At 44.0% G+C, this 20,079-nt stretch overlaps 1 protein-coding gene across 1 annotated transcript in view; it reads left to right on the top strand.

The window, feature by feature from the left end:
* The first annotated feature begins 1,470 nt into the window (after positions 1-1,470).
* LOC129457411 (interphotoreceptor matrix proteoglycan 2-like) overlaps positions 1,471-20,079 on the top strand; it is a 37,480-nt gene continuing 18,871 nt past the window's right edge. The window contains exons 1-11 of the mRNA XM_055232383.1: positions 1,471-1,474; positions 1,717-1,989; positions 2,574-2,740; positions 3,615-3,652; positions 4,099-4,145; positions 4,889-5,169; positions 5,786-5,844; positions 7,554-7,747; positions 10,108-10,160; positions 12,708-12,842; positions 12,912-14,433. Coding sequence (XP_055088358.1) covers positions 1,471-1,474; positions 1,717-1,989; positions 2,574-2,740; positions 3,615-3,652; positions 4,099-4,145; positions 4,889-5,169; positions 5,786-5,844; positions 7,554-7,747; positions 10,108-10,160; positions 12,708-12,842; positions 12,912-14,433 — 2,773 coding nt within the window. The remainder of the gene's footprint in view (positions 1,475-1,716; positions 1,990-2,573; positions 2,741-3,614; positions 3,653-4,098; positions 4,146-4,888; positions 5,170-5,785; positions 5,845-7,553; positions 7,748-10,107; positions 10,161-12,707; positions 12,843-12,911; positions 14,434-20,079) is intronic.

The following is a 20,079-nucleotide window of genomic DNA, read 5'->3' as shown; positions in this document are numbered from 1 at the left end:
GAGAAGGGGGAGACAAAAGGAGAGAAGGAGAGAGAGAAGGAAGGAGAGAAGGAAAGAGAGAGAAGGAGAGAGAAGAAAGAGAGAGGAGAGAGAGAAGGAGGGAGAGAAGGAGAGAGATGGAAAGAGAGAAAATAGAGAAGGAGAGAAGGAGTGAGAGAAGGAGAGAGAGAAAGAGGGAAAGAAAGAGAAGGAAGGAGAGAAGGAGAGAGAGAAAGAAGGAAAGAAAGAGAAGGAGGGAGAGAAGGGGAGAGAAGGGGAGAAGGAGAGAGAGAAGGAGAGAGAGAAGGAGAGAGAGCAGAATTGGACTCCACAGACAAATGCTAATGCTCTCTCTCTCTCTCTCTCTCTCTCTATATATATATATATATATATATATATATATATATATATATATATATATATATATATATATATATATATATATAGAGAGAGAGAGAGAGAGAGAGAGAGAGAGAGAGAGAGAGAGAGATTATTAAACTAAAACAGAGAAGAGAGTTGGAGGGATGAGAGGAGGAGAGAGAATCAGAGAGGGGAGAGAAACAGGAGAGAGATAAACAGTGTAGAAAACACTGATTATTATTTACTATCAGAGAGTAGAACCAGAGGAGCAGAGGAGCAGAACTAGAGGAGCAGAGCCAGAGGAGCAGATAGGAGCAGACAGGAGCAGTATTTTCAGTGCTTGTTGTTCTTACATAAGCTGCTCATGTTTCTCATTTTGTCCACGAGTGTTTAGGGTCAAATACAAGCACACCTCCAACCAACGCACCTGAGACTAAACCAGCACTAAACCAGGACTAAAGCAGGACTAAACCAGCACTAAACTAGGACAAAACCAGCACTAAACTAGGACAAAACCAGCACTAAACCAGCACTAAACCAGAACTAAACCAGCACTAAACCAGGACAAAACAGCACTAAAGCAGGACTAAACCAGAACTAAACCAGCACTAAGCCCGGACTAAACCAAGACTAAACCAGGACTAAACCAGCACTAAACCAGGACTAAACCAGGACTAAACCAAGACTAAACCAAGACTAAACCAGGACTAAACCAGAACTAAACCAGGAATAAACCAGCACTAAACCAGGACTAAACCAGCACTAAACCAGAACTAAACCAGGACTAAACCAGCACTAAACCCGGACTAAACCAAGACTAAACCAGGACTAAACCAGCACTAAACCAGGACTAAACCAGGACTAAACCAGGACTAAACCAGAACTAAACCAGGACTAAGCCAGCACTAAACCAGAACCAAACCAGGACTAAACCAAGACTAAACCAGCACTAAACCAGGACTAAACCAGTACTATAATAATAGCTAAACACTTCACTAGTACAAGCAGCACTAAGCACTACTACTACTACTACTACTACTAGTAGTAGTAGTAGCAGTGGTAGTAGTAGACTGTAGCACTCCCAAAGAAAACATTCCTAATCCTCCTAGGGCCTCTGACACACACAGGGATATGGGTGAGGACCTTTCTGTGTGGAGTTTGCATGTTCTCCCTGTGTCTGTGTGGAGTTTGCATGTTCTCCCTGTGTCTGGCTCCAGCTAAGGTAGTCCGAATCAAGTCTAGCTCAAGATTCAGAGATGGGTCCCACTAGTCCTAACAGGTTTAACCAGAGACAGTGATGGATGGGTCAAATGCAGAGGATAAATAAAGTGTACCTTACCTTAACTTATTTAGGTGAAGTTTGTGCTTCTCTTTCAGATCCAGGATCCAAACCAGACGCTGCTGGGTCTTTGCAGTTACCGGACCTGATACAAAGATCCCAGACCAGAGTCCAGCCCAGAGACCAAACCAGAGACCAGTCCGCTCGCTCTCTCAGGCCTGTGGGGTCCAGTCCTGGTTCAGAATCTGGTCTTGAGGTTATGAGATCTCGTAGGAGGAGATCTGTGTTTCTTCACTCTGGGGTCAGAATCTGTCCCCAAGAAAGTCTGAGCGAAGTCCTGTCAAGCCACCGGGCCTACTACCAGCTCCGAGGTCAGTCCTGGTTTAGTGCTGATTTTGACCTGGTTTAGTCCTGGTTAAGAACCAGGCTAGACCTGTTTTAGTCCTAGGTTATACCCATAGACTGTATGTATAAATGGATGTAGCTACCCTGCTAGCCGCCATGTTCCATATAGGAAGTGAACATGGGTGCGGTTTTGGCTCCATCAGCTCTGGCTCCATTTCAGTTTACATTGAAAAACTGTTGCCCCTCGCTCTGTAACTGCTGCTGTCAGACCAATCAGGCGCCTTCTTTCCCCAAGTTCCCATTAGCATTAACAACAGGTTTAATTGACAACATTGTTAAGTGCAGGCAAGAAGGGACGTTACCTTAAACAGCTTCGCTCCGGATTGGTTCTTTGATTGCTTTGATACTCACGGTCAGAATTCCAAATATGGACCTCGGCTCAAAATTTGCCGCTATAACTGTTAGCCTCAGAGCTCCTCTGCTCCTCTGACCCTCTTTTCTGCTCCTCTGACGCTCTCCTCTGCTCCTCTGACCTTCTTCTCTGCTCCTCTGACCCTCTGCTCCTCTGACCCTCGCCTCTACTCTTCTGATCCTCTCTTCTGCTCCTCAGTGTGTCAGGAGGCTGTGTGGGAGGCCTTCAGAATTTTCTTGGACCGGATCCCTGGGACCTCAGAGTACCAGTCCTGGGTCCAGACCTGTCAGAGCGAGTCCCTGTGCATCTCCGATATCGCTCTCAACTTCAGCCGCACTGATGAACATCTCAGCCTGGTCCACAGGGTAAGAGCAGGTTTAGAGGCGGGTTTAGAGCGGGTTCAGACCAGGTTTAGAAAAGGATTAGACCAGGTTACACTGGGTTTCGACTGGGTTTAGATGAGGTTTAGACCAGGTTTAGACCAGGTACAGACTGGGTTTCGACTGGGTTTCGACCAGGTTTAGAGCAGGTTTAGACAGGTATTATCCCAAATTCAGACCTGGTTTAGGCAAGTATTAGGCCAGGTTACACTGGGTTTAGACTGGGTTTAAATAAGGTTTAGAGGTGGTTTAGAGTGGGTTTAAACCAGTATCATCCCAAGTTCAGACCTGGTCTGAGACTGGGTTCAGACAGGGTTTAGAGTGGGTTTAGACCAGTATTATCCCAGGTTGAGACTGGATTAGATGGGGTTCAGACCAGGTTTAGACCCGTATTCTCCCAAGTTCAGACCAGTTTTTTTTAGACTGGGTTTAAACCGGGTTCAGACCGGGTTCAGAGTGGGTTTACATCGGGTTCATACTGGGTTCAAACCAGGTTTAGACCAGGTTTAGACCGGTATCATCCCAGGTCCAGACTGGGTTTAGACAAGGTTTAGAACTGTAGTTTAGACCTCTACAAACATGTTCTGAAAGAAGAGGGGATTCTTGGTTAAGTTTAAAATTCAGTTTTCACTCTTCCTTGATTGGTGCTCTCACCTCACTGTAAGAAGGTTCCTGGTGCGAGTCCCAGGAATTGTTGGACTCCCAGGCTTTTCTGTGTGGAGGTTCCTCTGGTTTTCCCCATTAACTCAAAACATGCAGAACAGACCAGCTCAAGAGATGGGTCCACTGCTCCTGGCAGGTTTAACCCAGAGACACTGAAGGATGGGTCAAATGGGTTTTTTTATTTCTTTTTTTGCAGAGAATGAGCAGAGTGAGAGATCAAAGACCTCCAGCTCGGTGAGACACGCAACGTTCCTCCTCTCCTCCTCTTGTCCTCTTCTCCTCGTGTCCTCCTCTTGTCCTCCTCTCCTCGTGTCCTCCTCTTGTCCTCCTCTTGTCCTCTTCTCCTCCTCGTGTCCTCCTCTTGTCCTCCTCTCCTCCTCGTGTCCTCCTCTCCTCCTTGTGTCCTCCTCTCCTCCTCTTGTCCTCCTCGTGTCCTCCTCTTGTCCTTCTCTCCTCCTCGTGTCCTCCTCTCCTCCTCATGTCCTCCTCTCCTCCTCGTGTCCTCCTCTTGTCCTCCTCTTGTCCTTCTCTCCTCCTCGTGTCCTCCTCTCCTCCTCATGTCCTCCTCTCCTCCTCGTGTCCTCCTCTTGTCTGCCTCTTGTCCTTCTCTCCTCATCTTTCTTTCCTCCTCCCTCTCCTCCTCTCTTTTCTAAGAGTTCCTTCTTCTCTGTGTGTTCCAGAGGAGTGGTGACAGTGGCTTCGACTCTCAGACCTGCTCACAGCTCTGGTACTGAGTTTTCATTTGATTTGAATAAAAAAGTGCTGTACAAGATGAAACATGGGCCAGCTGATTCATAATAAGTACACATGTAAACAAATGGTACAATAAAACACAACTACAACAGTCAGAGTCAGACTAATAAAAATGGTCAGCTACTCTTTGTAAAACCAAAAAAGTGATTAAATGTTGAAACATCCAGGAGGTCAGATAATTTACATTTTATACCTTCAAACTTTTCACTTTAGCACTCTGAAAATCATAAATATATTGAGTATTTCAGTCAGAGCTTCGCACAGAGTCTAGCAAAGTGCTCCCATAGACTGTATACATAAACAGACAGAGTTATGCTGCTACCAAGTGAGCATAGACACGATTCGGCTTCATCGACTCTGGCTCTAATTCACTTTCTATGAAAAAAGTGAGTCTCTCTGTAACTGCTGCTGTCAGGCTCGTCATTATGACTGTAAAATGTATGCCCTTAGGGTTTTTATTTCACAATTTTTTCCAAAATCAAGATATGATATGAGCATTAATAACAGAAAGCTGCTAGCATTAGCAACAGGCTTGACAGGCAGCGTTGCTAAGCACCCACTCCCTGAGGACTAGGACTAGGATCAGATCTGGCCCACTGCTCCACAGGTTTAACCCTATAGACACTGAAGGATGGGTCAAATGCAGAGGACACTTTTTAAACAGTTTTTAATATTTTTTGCATCTTAAGAAAAGTTGACTGTTTTATTGTTGTTCAGGGGCAGAAGCTCCGCCCACCATCACCCCTTCCCCGTTTGTCGTCACGGAAACGCACCCTCCCTCTTTAAACCCTGACATGACAGCATCAACGAGCCAATCCCAGCCACCTGTCTTGGACTCAGACCTAAACCTGGTCCCGGAGGTCCCTGAGGTCCCTGAGGTCATAACCCAGAGGACTGTGGACTTGAGCGTGGAGCTGAGAGACCCGGGGTACAGGGAGCTGCTGGAGGAACGGGACTCTCTGCAGTACAACGACCTGGCACAGCATCTACAGGAAGAGGTCGGTTTATATAAATATGCACGGAGAAGACTTTGTGCCAGTTTTTGTTTTGTTTGGATAGACCCAGTAAACCGGGTTCTACAGTGTGGTGATGTCACATGGTCCCAACAGTAACCGTTTCATTGGAGCTTTCCCTTCATCTCGACACACCACATCTGTTTTGTGTTTGTATTTTTTACTTTTGTTTTCATGTTATAATCCTGCACTTACGTTCTGCAGATGTCTGTGTAATCCCTCGGTTGTGCAGGGAGCCTTCATCGCAAACACAGAAGTGAATGAAGGAGTGTGACAGCCGTGACTTGATTTTTCCAAAGAACAGGGGTAGTACCAGTGTGCTAACAGAATGCTAACAGAATGCTAAAAGGTGTCAGATCACACATTAGAGGCTTGAATTAAGTTAAATATGTCTCAGGGACAGTTAACACTAGTTTTGTGATTTTGTTTGTGTCTCCATGGTATCTGGTGAACATTCCGCCATAAACATACATGTAGAAACCCCCAGTGTGCGTAAAAGCAATGACATCACCAGTATCTAGGCAGAACTGGAGACACCTCTTGAATGAACGACCAAACGCATTCACTCCAAAACCTTTGTGACAGACCCTTTGTGTTTCAGATGCAGCACGCCTTCATCAAACTGCCGGGCTTCAAGGCTCTGTCTGTGCTGGAGATCAGGTGAGGACCACAATAACCCCACATCTGCCTCTGCCTGTCCCTCACACCACCCCGAGCACCTCACAGTTATGAGGTCCCCAGTTACTACAGACCATGTAGAGCCTGGAGTGGTTCAGTCCTGGTTTAGACCTGGTTTAGTCCTGGTTTAGTCCTGGTTTAGTCCTGGTTCAGTCCTGGTTTAGACCTGGTTTAGTCCTGGTTTAGTCCTGGTTTAGACCTGGTTTAGTCCTGGTTTAGTCCTGGTTTAGTCCTGGTTTAGACCTGGTTTAGTCCTGGTTTAGACCTGGTTTAGTCCTGGCTTAGTCCTGGTTTAGTCCTGGTTTAGTCCTGGTTTAGTCCTGGTTTAGTCCTGGTTTAGTCCTGGTTTAGTCCTGGTTTAGTCCTGGTTTATATCTCAAAAAACAGATGGAAAGTATTTGTCACATCTCCAATAGAGAGAGAGAGAGAGAGAGAGAGAGAGAGAGGGAGAAAGAGAGAAAGAGAGGGGAGAGAGAGTGGGGAGAGAGGGAGAAAGAGAGAGAGAGAAAGAGAGAGGAGGCAGAGGTGAGAGAGAAAGAAAGGAGAGTGAGAGGACAGAACAAGAGAGAGATGAGAGAAAGAGAAAAGAGAGGGAAGAGAGTAGAGAGAAAGAGAGAGGAGGGAGAGGTGAGAGAGAGGTGTGTGTGTGGGGTGTGTGTGTGTGTGTGTGTGTGTGGGTGGGGGTGGGGGAGTGGGGGTGTGTGGGTGTGTGTGTGTGAGAGAGAGACAGAGAGTGAAGGAGAAGGGAGAGGAGAAAGAGTGCAAGACGAGAGGAGAAAAACAAGCTGAAGGAGAGAGGGTGTGGAGAGAGAAGAGACAGAGAGCAGAGAGCAGGCGAAAAAGAGGGAAACGACAAAAGGCAAAGTCGATGAGTGGAACCAAAGGATTAGATCTGTTACAACGCTACTACACTGCTACTGTATACTACTACTACTGTTAATACTGCTACTACTTGTCTTACTACTACTGTTAGTACTACTGCTACTACTACCACATATCAGTTCATTTTGGACTTGAAGGATTTTGTGAGGGTCTTTATCCATTAAAAGTATATAACATCATGATTTGCTTAATTGCCATGGCAACAGAGAACCACTATTAGACTGTGAATAGTGACTTTGAGAGAGAAACGGGAGGGCATCTGGCACACAGGGATCCACCCCTGTCCACCCCATCATTCTCTCTCCCTCCTCTCTCTTTCCACCTCTCGTTCTCTCTCTCCCCTCTCTCTTTCTCTGTCCACCCCCTCTTTCTCTCTCCCTCCCTCTCTGTCTCCCCTCTCTCTTTCTACCTCTCGTTCTTGCTCTCTCTCCCCACTCTCTCTCTGTCCACCCCCCTCTTTCTTTCTCTCTCCCTCCCTCCCTCCCTCCCTCTCTGTCCCCCCTCTCTCTTTCCACCTCTCGTTCTCTCTCTCCCCCCTCTCTCTCTCTGTCCACCCCCTTTTTCTCTCTCCGTCCCTCTCTGTCCCCCCTCTTTCTTTCTACCTCTCGTTCTCGCTCGCTCTCTCCACTCTCTCTCTGTCCACCCCCCTCTTTCTTTCTTTCTCCCTCCCTCCCTCTCTGTCCCCCCTCTCTCTTTCCACCTCTCGTTCTCACTTTCTCCCCTCTCTCTCTCTGTCCACCCCCCTCTTTCTCTCTCCCTCCCTCTCCCCTCCCCCTCTTTCTCTCACTCTCTTTCTCTCTGTCCTTTAGGCCTGTGGATAGAGGGATCTCGGTGCACTACTCTCTTCTGTTTGAGACGCCCCCTGCTGGGATACAGGAGGATGGGAGGGCATCTGATGCACAGGTCCAGACCTCAGACCTGAACCTCCAGGACCTGATCCGGACGGCGCTCAGAGACGCGGCCTCACTGCCCATAGACCTGCACTCTCTCACCTTCTCTCCAGGTAAAACCATACACAGTTTGTATAAATGGACATAGCTAACCTGTTAGCCGCTACGTTCCAGACAGGAAGTGCTCATGGACGCATTTCTGGCTCCCTTGGCTCCAATTCAGTTTCTATGTAAAAAGCATGGCCCCTCTCTCTGTAACTGCTCCGGTCAGACATGTCATTCTGACTTTGAAATGTTGGTTTTAACCCGCTCCTCATGATCCTGGGTTTTTTATTTCACTAAAGGTTTGATTGACAGCGTTGCTAAGTGCCCACCCCCTGCCAAACCAGCGGTGCGGGGGGGAGGGGCTGTTACCGTCAACAGCCTCGCTCCTGATTGGCTCTTTGGTTGCTATGTTCACACTCACAGCTGTAATTCTATACCTGCTCTAGCGTCGATGAGCTGGACACTGTGGGTGACATCACACTCACTCAGGAGCACGTCTTTATGCAATGTGTGGATTCACAAAATACCTCTATTACTTTTACTACTACTACTACTACTGTTACTACTACTACTACTACTACTACTACTACTGTTACTACTACTACTACTACTACTACTACTACTGTTACTACTACTGCTACTACTGTTGCTATTACTACTACTACTACTGCTACTACTGCTACAACTACTAATACTACTACTACTACTGCTACTACTAATACTACTATTACTACTGCTACTACTATTAATACTACAACTACTACTACTAATACTACTATTACTACTACTACTACTACTATTAATACTACTAATACTACTACTACTACAACAACTACTACTACTATTAATACTACAACTACTACTATTAATACTACTACTACTATTAATACTACTAATACTACTACTACTACTGCAACTACCACTATTAATACTACTACTACTATTAGTTCTACTACTACTACTGCTACTACTGCTACTACTAACACTGCTCCAGTTACTATTAATACTTCAACTACTACTACTAATACTACTATTACTACTACTACTACTACTATTAATACTACTAATACTACTACTACTACAACTACTACTACTATTAATACTACAACTACTACTATTAATACTACTACTACTATTAATACTACTAATACTACTACTACTACTACAACTACTACTATTAATACTACTACTACTATTAGTTCTACTACTACTACTGCTACTACTGCTACTACTAACACTGCTCCAGTTACTATTAATACTACAACTACTACTACTAATACTACTATTACTACTACTACTACTACTACTACTACTACTACTACTACTATTAATACTACTACTACTATTAATACTACTACTACTATTAATACTACTACTACTACTACTGCTACTACTACTAACACTGCTCCAGTTACTCCTCGTTGAGCCCTGTTCTTCAGACGTGTATTGTGGACGACTTGAGTCTTGTTTTCTGTCCTTGGTTTTGGAGCAGCTTTGATTTCTTCACAAATGTTTCTTTTTCAAGGTCGACCTCGATAAACATTAGGAGACAAACGACTTTTCTGTGTCGTTTTAGACAAGTCAGGAAACACCAAGGCAACGGAGGAAATAACCCATATAGAAGCTTGTTAAAGGGCCCATATTTAAAGATCTCTGTCCTAATGTTGTTTCCTGCATATTTAGACTGAGTTCGTCTCTCAAACAGAAATCACTGTTCCACCTTGTGATGTCATCATGTGGTAATACAGGAAGTGCTCCACTGTGTTTTTAGACTCCATACACCTTCAGTAGAATCATAAATAATTTCAGCTCTGGAATTGTCAATCTCTACTGAACTAAAGGTAAAAGGAGCTGTTAACTTGAACACTACCACTTCATGACATCACAAGGGGGAGCAGAGCATTGTGAGCTTTGGAAATGTAGACAGACTAATAATAAAGGGTTATTCAACCATGTGATTGTTTTAACAGGTATCCACTCTTCAGACTCCGCCCCTGCAGTCAGCTGTTTGTAATCATAAACACCTGGCTGTAATCAGGGCAGTAGTGTGTGATGTCATGTAGTGCTTGAAATAGCAGAGGCCACTGGAGGCAGCACACACATGTGGATTTAGACAGGTTTGACCAGAAAGCTGCAAATGTACCTAGTTTGTACTAAAACTGCGCAGATTAGCCGCTATACCTGGAACTCAGGAACACTTCTTTGTACAGGATGTCTGATATAGATGAACAACAAAATACCACCATGCTAAGTTACAGGCCAGATCTGTGGAGAGGCAAGCCCATTCACAGTAATAATGCATGCTTCCCAAGGTATTTTTGAGCAATTAATACATCTGTAATGTATTGCACGTTAGCTTTAATGCCATACAGCAACATTACAGGCAAAATAATAAAAGTGACATGTTTTGTTTTTGTCTCGTCCTCAGCTTCTTCCCTCTCGCCTCCGACCTCCTCCTCCTCCTCTGCTCCTCTGCCTCAGGTGAGACACTCATCATCATCTCACATTTCTCCTTTTATTTTGTATCATTTGTTTTTCTGGGCTGCTCTGAGGGAACAGCAGGTCGTAGTGTTTGTCCTCTGCACGCTGCAGGATTTCAAATGAGAAAAGACAAAGACATTAGTGAAATGAGACTCATTGTTAGCATAAAAACAGGAGTGAGTCTGCGTTTAACCATGTGCCTGAAATACTGTACAGATGTGGTTTAAAGAAAGGTCTGATGTTTAAATCAGATCTGTTCTGCAAACTGGACTTTTCAGATCTTTATCCATGTTCTAGTCGTTTCTTCTCATTGAGCCTCTGAAGTTGTATTTGGAGTGATTTATGTTTGAATAATCTTTACTCGACTATTTTCAAGACAACTCCACCAGTACACACCCACTGTGATGTACACGCCCACTGTGACGTACACGCCCACTGTGACGTACACGCCCACTGTGACGTACACGCCCACTGTGATGTACACGCCCACTGTGACGTACACACCCACTGCCCACTGTGACATACACGAGCGCTGTGACGTACACGAGCGCTGTGACGCACACACATACGTCCATAACCCCGGGAACTAGGGATGCAACCCCCTGCTGAAGGGTCAGGGAGCTGCAAGAAGACCTGTTGTTTGTTGGATCTGCCCTGAGCAAACCTAGAGCTATTCCTAAAAGTTCACAGTTTGTATTTAAATACATTTTTACTTTATTGAATTGTTTCTGCATTAAACTGTTTGCCTGGAGGTTAAACTGTGGGTAAACTAAACCTGAATGTGATGCCGCTCTCATATGTGCTAAAACCTGTGAGAACTGAGCACTGACAGAGTAACAGCAGCGATAATCGCTTTTTTCTATTTTGTGGAGGATTTTTGGCAAAAGAACAGAGAAAAGAAGAACCCTAGACTGGATTAAAATGAAGAACCAGCAATGTGGATCCCTAAAAGTTTAGACTTTGCTGGAGTTACAGCCTGGACATGTTGTACAGGTTGTGTTTGTTTAAAACTAATGCATCAGGACTTGCTGTCCTTGTTTGCACGGTGAGAAACGTCAAGGGACTAAACCCCAGGACGCTACTCAGCTTCATCTGAGCAGGACAGTATTGCTGTGAGTCAAACGGATGAAGTTACAGTGAGTCGCTCGTCTTTATGGGCTGGACACAGATGTGCGTAAAGACGTCAGGCGCTTCTTGTGATGTTGTACAGCAGATTGCACTGGTGAACATCCAGGACATGGATGTATTAGGCTCAGGAAGTTACATCGACAACCTATGGGTCCATGGATCTGACCGTTCTACCAGTGACATTATCTCCACGTGTAGAGGGCAAGCTTTATTATTTATCAAAATCTGCATTCCTTGAAACAAAACTGCACCCTCATCCAAAATTGCATTCCCGTGGCAATATGTGCTTCTTTCTCCAGTTTTATTTTCTTAATTGGTGATACTTTTAAGATTTGGAAGCATCATGCAGTCATCCATCCATCCATTTTTTCTTCCGCTTATCCGGGGCCGGGTCGCGGGGGCAGCAGTCTAAGCAGGGACTCCCAGACTTCCCTCACCCCGGACACGTCCTCCAGCTCCTCCGGTGGGACCCCAAGGCGTTCCCAGGCCAGCCGAGAGACATAGTCCCTCCAGCGTGTCCTGGGTCTTCCCCGGGGCCTCCTCCCGGTGGGACATGCCCAGAACACCTCCCTAGGGAGGCGTCCAGGAGGCATCCTGAGCAGATGCCCGAGCCACCTCAGCTGGTTCCTCTCAACGTGTAGGAGCAGCGGCTCTACTCTGAGCTCATGCAGTCATTTTGGTACAAATTTTAAAAAAAATCACCTGTCAGTCTGGGATGAATTCAGAACACCAGAGCCAATTATGAATAATCCAGAGGGTCAGAGCCTTGTTTTAAGTGTTGAGGTTGTAAACCTTGTGTGGTTCTGGTGAACATCTGAATCTCCCTTTTACATGTGACTGTGAGGAGAGCAGATACAGGACGCAAACATCATGAAATAAACATCTTCTAGACTTTAATATGGAGACTTCTGTGAGCAAGCGTTTGATTTTACCTAACTCCAAGAGCATCGGTGCCAAGAAGAAGAGTGTGATGTCACCCACAGCATTCGGCGCCAAATGAAGCTCATCGAAGCTAGCAGTTGTAATGGCTAATCTGGAGCCCAGCACCATAATTGGAATTCTGACCACAAGTATCATAGCAACCAAAAGTCAACCAGGAGCAAGTCCATTGAAGGTAAAGTCCCTTCCCGTGTGCTGTCAAGCAAACCTGTTGTTAGCGGCAGTGAGAGCGACCTCTGGGAAGTAGCCTGATTGGTTTGTTATTAATGCTCATATCTTGATTTAGGGACAAAATAGTGATATAAAAACACCAGAATGATGTAGAGCAGGTTAATATGAACAGAGATATATAAAATCTATGGTGCCAAGAGAGTCTTAGTAATGGACAGAGAGAGAGAGAATGTCTGTATTTTGAATGGTCAAATGTCCTCAAAATGTCACCTGTAAACATGTCCTTCTTTCTCTCATGTCTCTCTACAGCCGAGTGAACCCGACTCCCACAACGAGTTTGAAGTTCTACCTGAAGATCTGGACTCAGAGAAGCCCAGAGTTGGGATTCCTCTGACGCCCATGGAGAAGGAGAACGCTTTGGTTAGCCTTTTAGATCCCACCGCTGTGTCCGAGCTGGAAACTACAAGTACGGGAGTCTGGAGTGACAATCCGCGAACGCAAAGCTCAAAAGAGGAGTCTGAGGAGAAGGTTCTGATCATCACGCACATGGTAGAGAGCGTCACAGACACTGGAGAGACTGCAGAACTCGTGAGGAGCCGAACAACAACCACGGAACCCAGTTTTGTCACAACGATACCAAATGAACTTCCCGAAAAAGTTGAGGACTCCAGTCCAGAAATAATCAAAGTAACGCCAACTTTAAAACAAATCATTGCAACTCCAGAAACTAAAGAAAAAGAGATCATATTTGAGACAACGATACTTTCGGAAATCACAGGGCAACCGCCAACCCCGGCACTTATAGATGAGCAAGAAAACGCAATTCCTGACGAGGTAAAAAGTTCAGAACAGAGCAAATCTGGAGACAATTCTGAAGAAATAAAGCCAGAATTTGGTGAAATTTTGGAGGAAAGTGAAATTGTGCTGCCAGGTTTGGATGAAGAATCAGTTGAAGAAGGGACAAAAGAGGAAATTTGGGTTGAAACAACAAAAGAATCTGAGAATTTAGAAGATCAAAAAGAACTGATTGGAACTGGAGAGAATTTGATGGAAGTAACAAGACCAAAAGCCATCATTCCAGAGACAGACAGTTTAGAATCACCAATAACTCATTCAGAAGTTTTAGAGGAAATTATAAAACCAGATATTGAAGATTTAACCAAAATTAAAACTGAACTTGAAAGAGGAGATGGAACTGTCATAGTTCGAGAAGAGGATTCAGAGGATTCTGAAGAGGAGCTGGAAGTCAAGTTACATGAGGAAACTGAAGAGCAAATAGAACAGGAAGCAAAAGGGGAAGTGGAAATTGTAGTCAAAACATCATCGGGTGTAGTCAATCCAAAAGAGGAACAAGAGAGGTCTGAGACAGTAAAAGAAGATGCTGTAGTTCAAAAGCCCGAGTTGGAAATTGCAATACGACCAAAACAGGAAGTGGATGACATTTCAGAGCCAAAACAGGAAGTGGAAGTAGAGGAAATAACTGAGACAAAATCAGATGAAGAAGAGGTTGTAGTCCAATCAGAAGAGGACGTAGTTTTAGAGGACATTTCTGAAACAAAAGCAGAGCCAGAATCCACGGTGGAGGACGCGTTTGTGTTCCCTCCGACATCAGGAGAGGTGGAAAATGTAGCCCAAACTGAGAATCCACAAGCAGCAGAATTCACAGAAGGAGAAGATGTAGTTCCTTTACTGCCAGAAGAGGAGGAGCCTAAATATGATGGAGAGGAAAGTGTAGTCCCAGAGCCAGAGGAGGACATGTTTATAGTCCATCCAACACCAGAGGTTGTAGTCCAAACTCAGTCAGAAGTTCATTTACCACCAGAGGAAGAAGAACCTAAATACGAGGAGGAAAGTGTAGTCCAAATAAACCAGCAAGTAACCACGGTTTTACCAACAAATGAAGAAGGAAGGAAACCTGGACAAGAAGTGGAACAGGAACAGGAAATAGAAGAGGAAACCACAGAACCACTGTCCGAGTCGATTAAAGTCCTGCGACCTTTGGATGGACGTGGCGGGAATGTTTTCAGAGGAGGAGGTGTGGAGGTCTTGGAGGAGTCTGAGGAGGGGGAGGGAGAAGGAGAGAAGAATGTGGTGATTATACCCATGGAGGAAGATAAAGAGGAGGAGGAGAGAGAGGCGAGAGAGGAAGTTGAGGAGGAGAAACAAGAGGAGATGGAGAGAGCCACAGTGGATGAGAAGAGAGAAGGAACACATGAGAGCCAGATGGAGACAACAGGTGAGGACAGGACAGAAATGAACCTTTCCTGAATATGTTTATAATGATGTGTCTCTGTATGTGTCACAAGTATAAGACACATAGACTAGTATACACACATGGACCACTATGAACCTACTGCACACTGAGGATTACACACATACAAGGACACATGGGAATAAAAAAGAAAAATCACATTCTATTGCCTAAAGAAAGAGTGTTTTTAATTATCATCGTGGTATTGGAGTTAGTATTGAGTATCAAGTCTATTCCATAGTATTGAAATCAAGTTTGAAATTTTTTTATGGAAACAACTAAAATTTTAAAGTGAGGTGGCTCGGGCGTCTGTTCAGGATGATCCCTGGACTCCTCGATGGGGAGGTGTTCCGGGCATGTTCCACTGGGAGGAGGCCCAGGACATGCTGGAGGGACTGTGTCTCTGGGCTAGCCTGGGAATGCCTCGGGGTCCCACCGGAGGAGTTGGAGGAAGTGTCTGGGGTGAGGGAAGTCTGGGAGTCCCTGCTTAGACTGCTGCCCCCGTGGCCCTGGATAAAAGGAAGAAAAAGGATGGATGGAGTATCGGGATGACTTACACTTTTAGGATCATATGTAAAATGAAAATTATGTTTTCTTTTGCAATGAAACCTTCCTGGATGCCTTTCCCTGGGGGGTGAGATGTTAACTGTAGGCACTGCTTTGTCTGAAGCTTTGTCAGACTTTAATCTGAATTTTATTTTAACACTATCTAACCATAAATAACTGACTTTATGGTCAACTACGACAGGTGGGCTGTTAAACAAGTCCCTCGCAAATAACAATACTGTCACAAGCTAGCTAGCATCGGCATTAGCCAACAGTTCTTCAGTGAGTCACTCAAACTCCTAAACAGGATCATGAAAGCTCAGATTGATCACATGAAAATGAAAATGTGCTCTTTACATACAGTTCGGGTCTTTCTTAAAACTTCAGATTGTGTATGCTAATGTGTGCATTGTGCTACCATGGAAACTGCTGAACATTCTACCACATATATGCATGCAGTACACCCTCAGCATAATGTCACTATGAAGTAGGCAAGGCAAGTTTATTTCTATGGCACAACTGGCACAAAGTAATTCAAAATACTTTACAGAATAAGAAAGACATTAAAATCACAATACAACAAATGAAAACATAAATAATCATGAGTAAACCTAAAATCAACATTAAAAGAGAAAAACCTTTTAGTCATATGCATTTTCATTTTAGGACAATGTACAATTACATTAAGTGCAAGGGCAGAGATGCTTGTGCCAGATTCTAGTTTAATAGCTAATTTAATAGCTAATTTAATAGTAGTCCTTAGGGGGAGGGGTCAACATTAAAATTTACATATACATACACACATACACACACACATACCCAATACAATTTAAAATGCATACCTGTACAACATTAAAATTTACATATCCACAATACGATTTAAAATGCAAACATGTCCATGTAGCAACTTAATCCAATTAACATCCATACCCATATAATCTTATTCATACTCACCGTTCCGTGTCTAGTAGTTGGCAGAGCACAGCTAGTAACACAATCATATGTATACTTTCATTCACATCTTATAATCAACGATTCATTCTTTTTAGCTAAATGTGCACACATGTTTGGTATTCTAATAACCGTGCTTTCACCTTCGTGGTGAAGGCTGTGAGGCTGTTTAAGCTCAGTATCTCTGATGGAGCTTATTCCATTGTTTAACAGCCCTGTATGAGAAAGAGGACTGGGCAAAGACGGTTTTACATTTAGGGATATTACACTGTCCTCTCATGGTACCTCGGGTTGCCCTTACAGCCGTATCTGTCGACCACTGGATGAATTCTTTAAGTGGTGGAGGTTGTGAAGAATCTTGAAGGTCAATTGGACATAAGCAAGTGAAACAAAATTATCAAAGTTTAGCATATTGTATTTAACAAGTATGTTACAATGATGATATCGTTGTGTTTTTTTCCCAAGTATTTTCAGAGCATGCTTGTAGATGGACTCTAGTGGTTTGAGAGTAGTTTTGTTTGGGACCAGCTGGTTATACAGTAGGAGAGGTGTGAGTGTATCATGGCATTGAGGAAGCTTTTGGCTGCTTCAGTCGAGAGTGAATTTCTGATGCTTTTCAAAGTGGCCAAATTATACTTTAGTGTTTTCGTTATCCTTTTAGAGTGTTTTTTAAAGTCAAGAAAGCACAACTCAACAGAACTGTTTGGAGCCTGGATTTAAACATTGTCAAAGTACAGGCCTGTCTCACATCTTCAGGAAGACTGTTCCAGGTTTTAGCTGCATAAAACTGAAACACTGATTCTCCATGTTTAATCAGGAGATCACCAGCAGGAGGCCTGTCCATGAAGTCCTCAGAGTGTGAGATGTTTCATGTGGCTCTAACATGTGGGAGATGTTCTTTGGTGCTGGTCCATGGAGAGACTTGTTCACAAGCAGAGCTGCTTTAAAGTCACAGGATTCAGTGCAGAGCCTGAGCACAGGACTTATGTGCTCGTACTATCTAGTTCAAGGACCCCAGCAGCAGCAGTGTTCTGAATGTACTGCAGCTGTCTTAAGGCCCAGTGAGCAGGTCATTAAAACAGTCTAACCTACTGGAGATAAATGCATGGATAAGTCTCTCTAAGTCTGGTACCTTTAATTTATGCAATGTTTTTTGATGGTAAAAAGAGTCCATTATTACCCCTACATTTCTAGCCTGATCTGAAGGTTTTAGAGAAAAAGACTGGAGGTGACTGCTGACACTTTATGTTTCTGTGGCCAAAGACTATGACTTCTTGTCTGAGTTTAGCTGGAGAAAGTTGTTTCACATCCACACACTGATCTGTTGGATGCAGTGGCAGAGTGAATCCACTGGTCCATATTCACCTGCTGCAGTGAGACATAGATCTGAGTGTCATCTGCAGAGTTGTGGTAGAACCCATTATTGCTGCGTATTAACTGGCCTAACGGCAGCATGTAAAGATTGAACAACAGGGTCCCAGGACTGACCCCTAGGGCACCCCACTGGTTAGGGACATTTTATCTGAGACATATTTTCCAATTTTTACAAAGTACTCCCTGTTTTCTGGGTAGGACTTGAACCAGTTTAGTGCAGTACCAGAGATGCCCACCCAGTCCTCTAGTCTCTGTAAGAGAATCCCATGATCCACAGTGTCAAAGGCAGCACTCAGATCTAACAGGATCAAGACTGAGACTTTGCCTGCATCAGTGTTCAGGCGGCTGTCATTTGTCACCTTGATAAGAGCAGTCTCAGTGCTGTGGTGGGGTCTAAAACCTGATTGGAAAATATCAAAGGAGTTGTTCATTTGGAGAAAGTTAATGAGCTGTTGGGACACAACATTTTCAAGGACTTTGCCTAAAAACAGCAGATTTGAGATTGGTCTGTAATTGTTCAGTATTGTGGCATCGAGACTGCTCTTCTTTAGGAGAGGCTTGATGCATTTTTCAAAGCTCTTGGGAATGTTCCAAATTGAAGTGACATATTAACTAGACAGGCAAGTGGTGACAGAAAACTGTTGAGCACAGATTTTAGAAATCTAGTGGGTAACACGACTGAGTCATCATTCCTCCATGGCGCTTTCTGCTTATCTTTAACCATTTTAATCTTCATCAGGGCAATGGTGTCCAGAACATTCAAAACACTCAAAGTCACAGAGTTCAACAAATCATCAACACTAGGACATGAGGCATTTTCAAAGTGAATCATTTCCATGAACAGTGCACCTGTATTTTCATTTATGTGTTTACTTCGAACAACTGCAGGACCAGCAGCTGGTTTGGGAATAACAGACAGGTCAAAAAAGACACAGGAATTATCAGACAGAGCAACATCCACCAGATTGACATTTGAAATATTTACTCCTTTTGTAATGAGCAGGTCCAGAGTGTGTCCTCTGTTGTGGGTGGGCTCGCTGACATGCTGAGTCAGACCAAAGGTTTCAAGGACAGAACTGAGCTCTTTAGCGTTTCTGTCAAACACATTATCCACATGTACATTAAAATCACCTGTAATGACTAAACCATCAAAGTCTGTGCATATGACTGAAAGCATCGCAGTAAAATCATCAATAAAACTCAGACAGTGCTGGGGAGGTTTGTATATGAATAAGTAGAGTATGGAGGGGGACTGTCTTAGCTCGATTTTAAAAGAAACACTTAAAAAATGAAAACACCCCAAAAGACAACTTGTGAGTAATAAAATTATCTCTAAAAAACGCGCGCACACACCTCCACCCTTTTTGTTTGCTTGTGTTTCAGATTTAAATTTGGGTGGAGTTGATTCCACTAGAATTGCATTACCTGTGCTTTTGTTGAGCCGTGTTTTGGTTAAAAAAAACAACATAAAGTCAAGGTTAGGTGGCAGAGAGAAAGAGAGAGAGTGGAGGCGAGAAGGAGTGATTAAACCAGTGATAACTACAACCCCAATTTCAATGCAGTTGGGATGCTGTGTAAAAATACAACATACAATGATTAGCAAATCCTTTTGAACCTATATTGAACTGAATAAACTACAAAGACATGATATTTAATGTTCAAACTGATAAACTTTATTGTTTTTATGCAAATATTCACTCATTTCCAATTTGATGTCTGCAACACGTTCCAATAAAGCTGGGACAGGGGCATGTTTACCACTGTGTTACATCACCTTTCCTTTTAGCAACATTCAATAAGTGTTTGGGAACTGAGGACACTAATTGTTGAAGCTTTGCAGGAGGAATCCTTTCCCATTCTTGCTGAATGTACAACTTCAGTTGCTCAACAGTCCGGGGTCTCCATTGTCGTATTTTGCGCTTCATAATGTGCCACACATTTTCAGTGGGAGACAGGTCTGGACTGAAGGCAGGACAGTCTAGTACCTGCACTCTTGTACTACGAAGCCATGCTGTTGTAACACGTGCAGAAGAAGCAGAGACGTCCCTGAAAAAGACTTGCTTGGATGGCAGCATATGTAGCTCCTAAACCTGTATGTACCTTTCACATTAATGGAGCCTTCACAGATGTGCAAGTTCCCCACGGCCACTAACACACCCCCAGACCATCACAGAGGCACTAACACACCCCCAGACCATCACAGAGGCACTAACACACCCCCAGACCATCACAGAGGCTTTTGAACTTTGTGCTGATAACAATCCGCCTGGTCCTTTTCCTGTTGGGCCCACAGGACACGACATCCATGATTTCCAAAAACAATTTGAAATGTGGACTCGTCAGGCCACAGCACACTTTTCCACTTTGGTCAGTCCATCTCAGGTGAGCCCGGGCCCAGAAAAGCTGGTGGTGTTTCTGGGTGTTGTTGATATTTGGCTTTGGCTTTGCCTGGTACAGTTTTAACTTGCACTTGGTGATGTAGAGATGAACTGTGTTAACTGACAATGGTTTCCTGAAGTGTTCCTGAGCCCATGTGGGAATATCCTTTACACATTCATG

The sequence above is a fragment of the Periophthalmus magnuspinnatus genome, chromosome 24 (assembly GCF_009829125.3).
Source record: "Periophthalmus magnuspinnatus isolate fPerMag1 chromosome 24, fPerMag1.2.pri, whole genome shotgun sequence".
In the NCBI taxonomy this organism is placed as follows: domain Eukaryota; kingdom Metazoa; phylum Chordata; class Actinopteri; order Gobiiformes; family Gobiidae; genus Periophthalmus; species Periophthalmus magnuspinnatus.
This window is presented reverse-complemented; position numbering and strand designations above follow the sequence as displayed.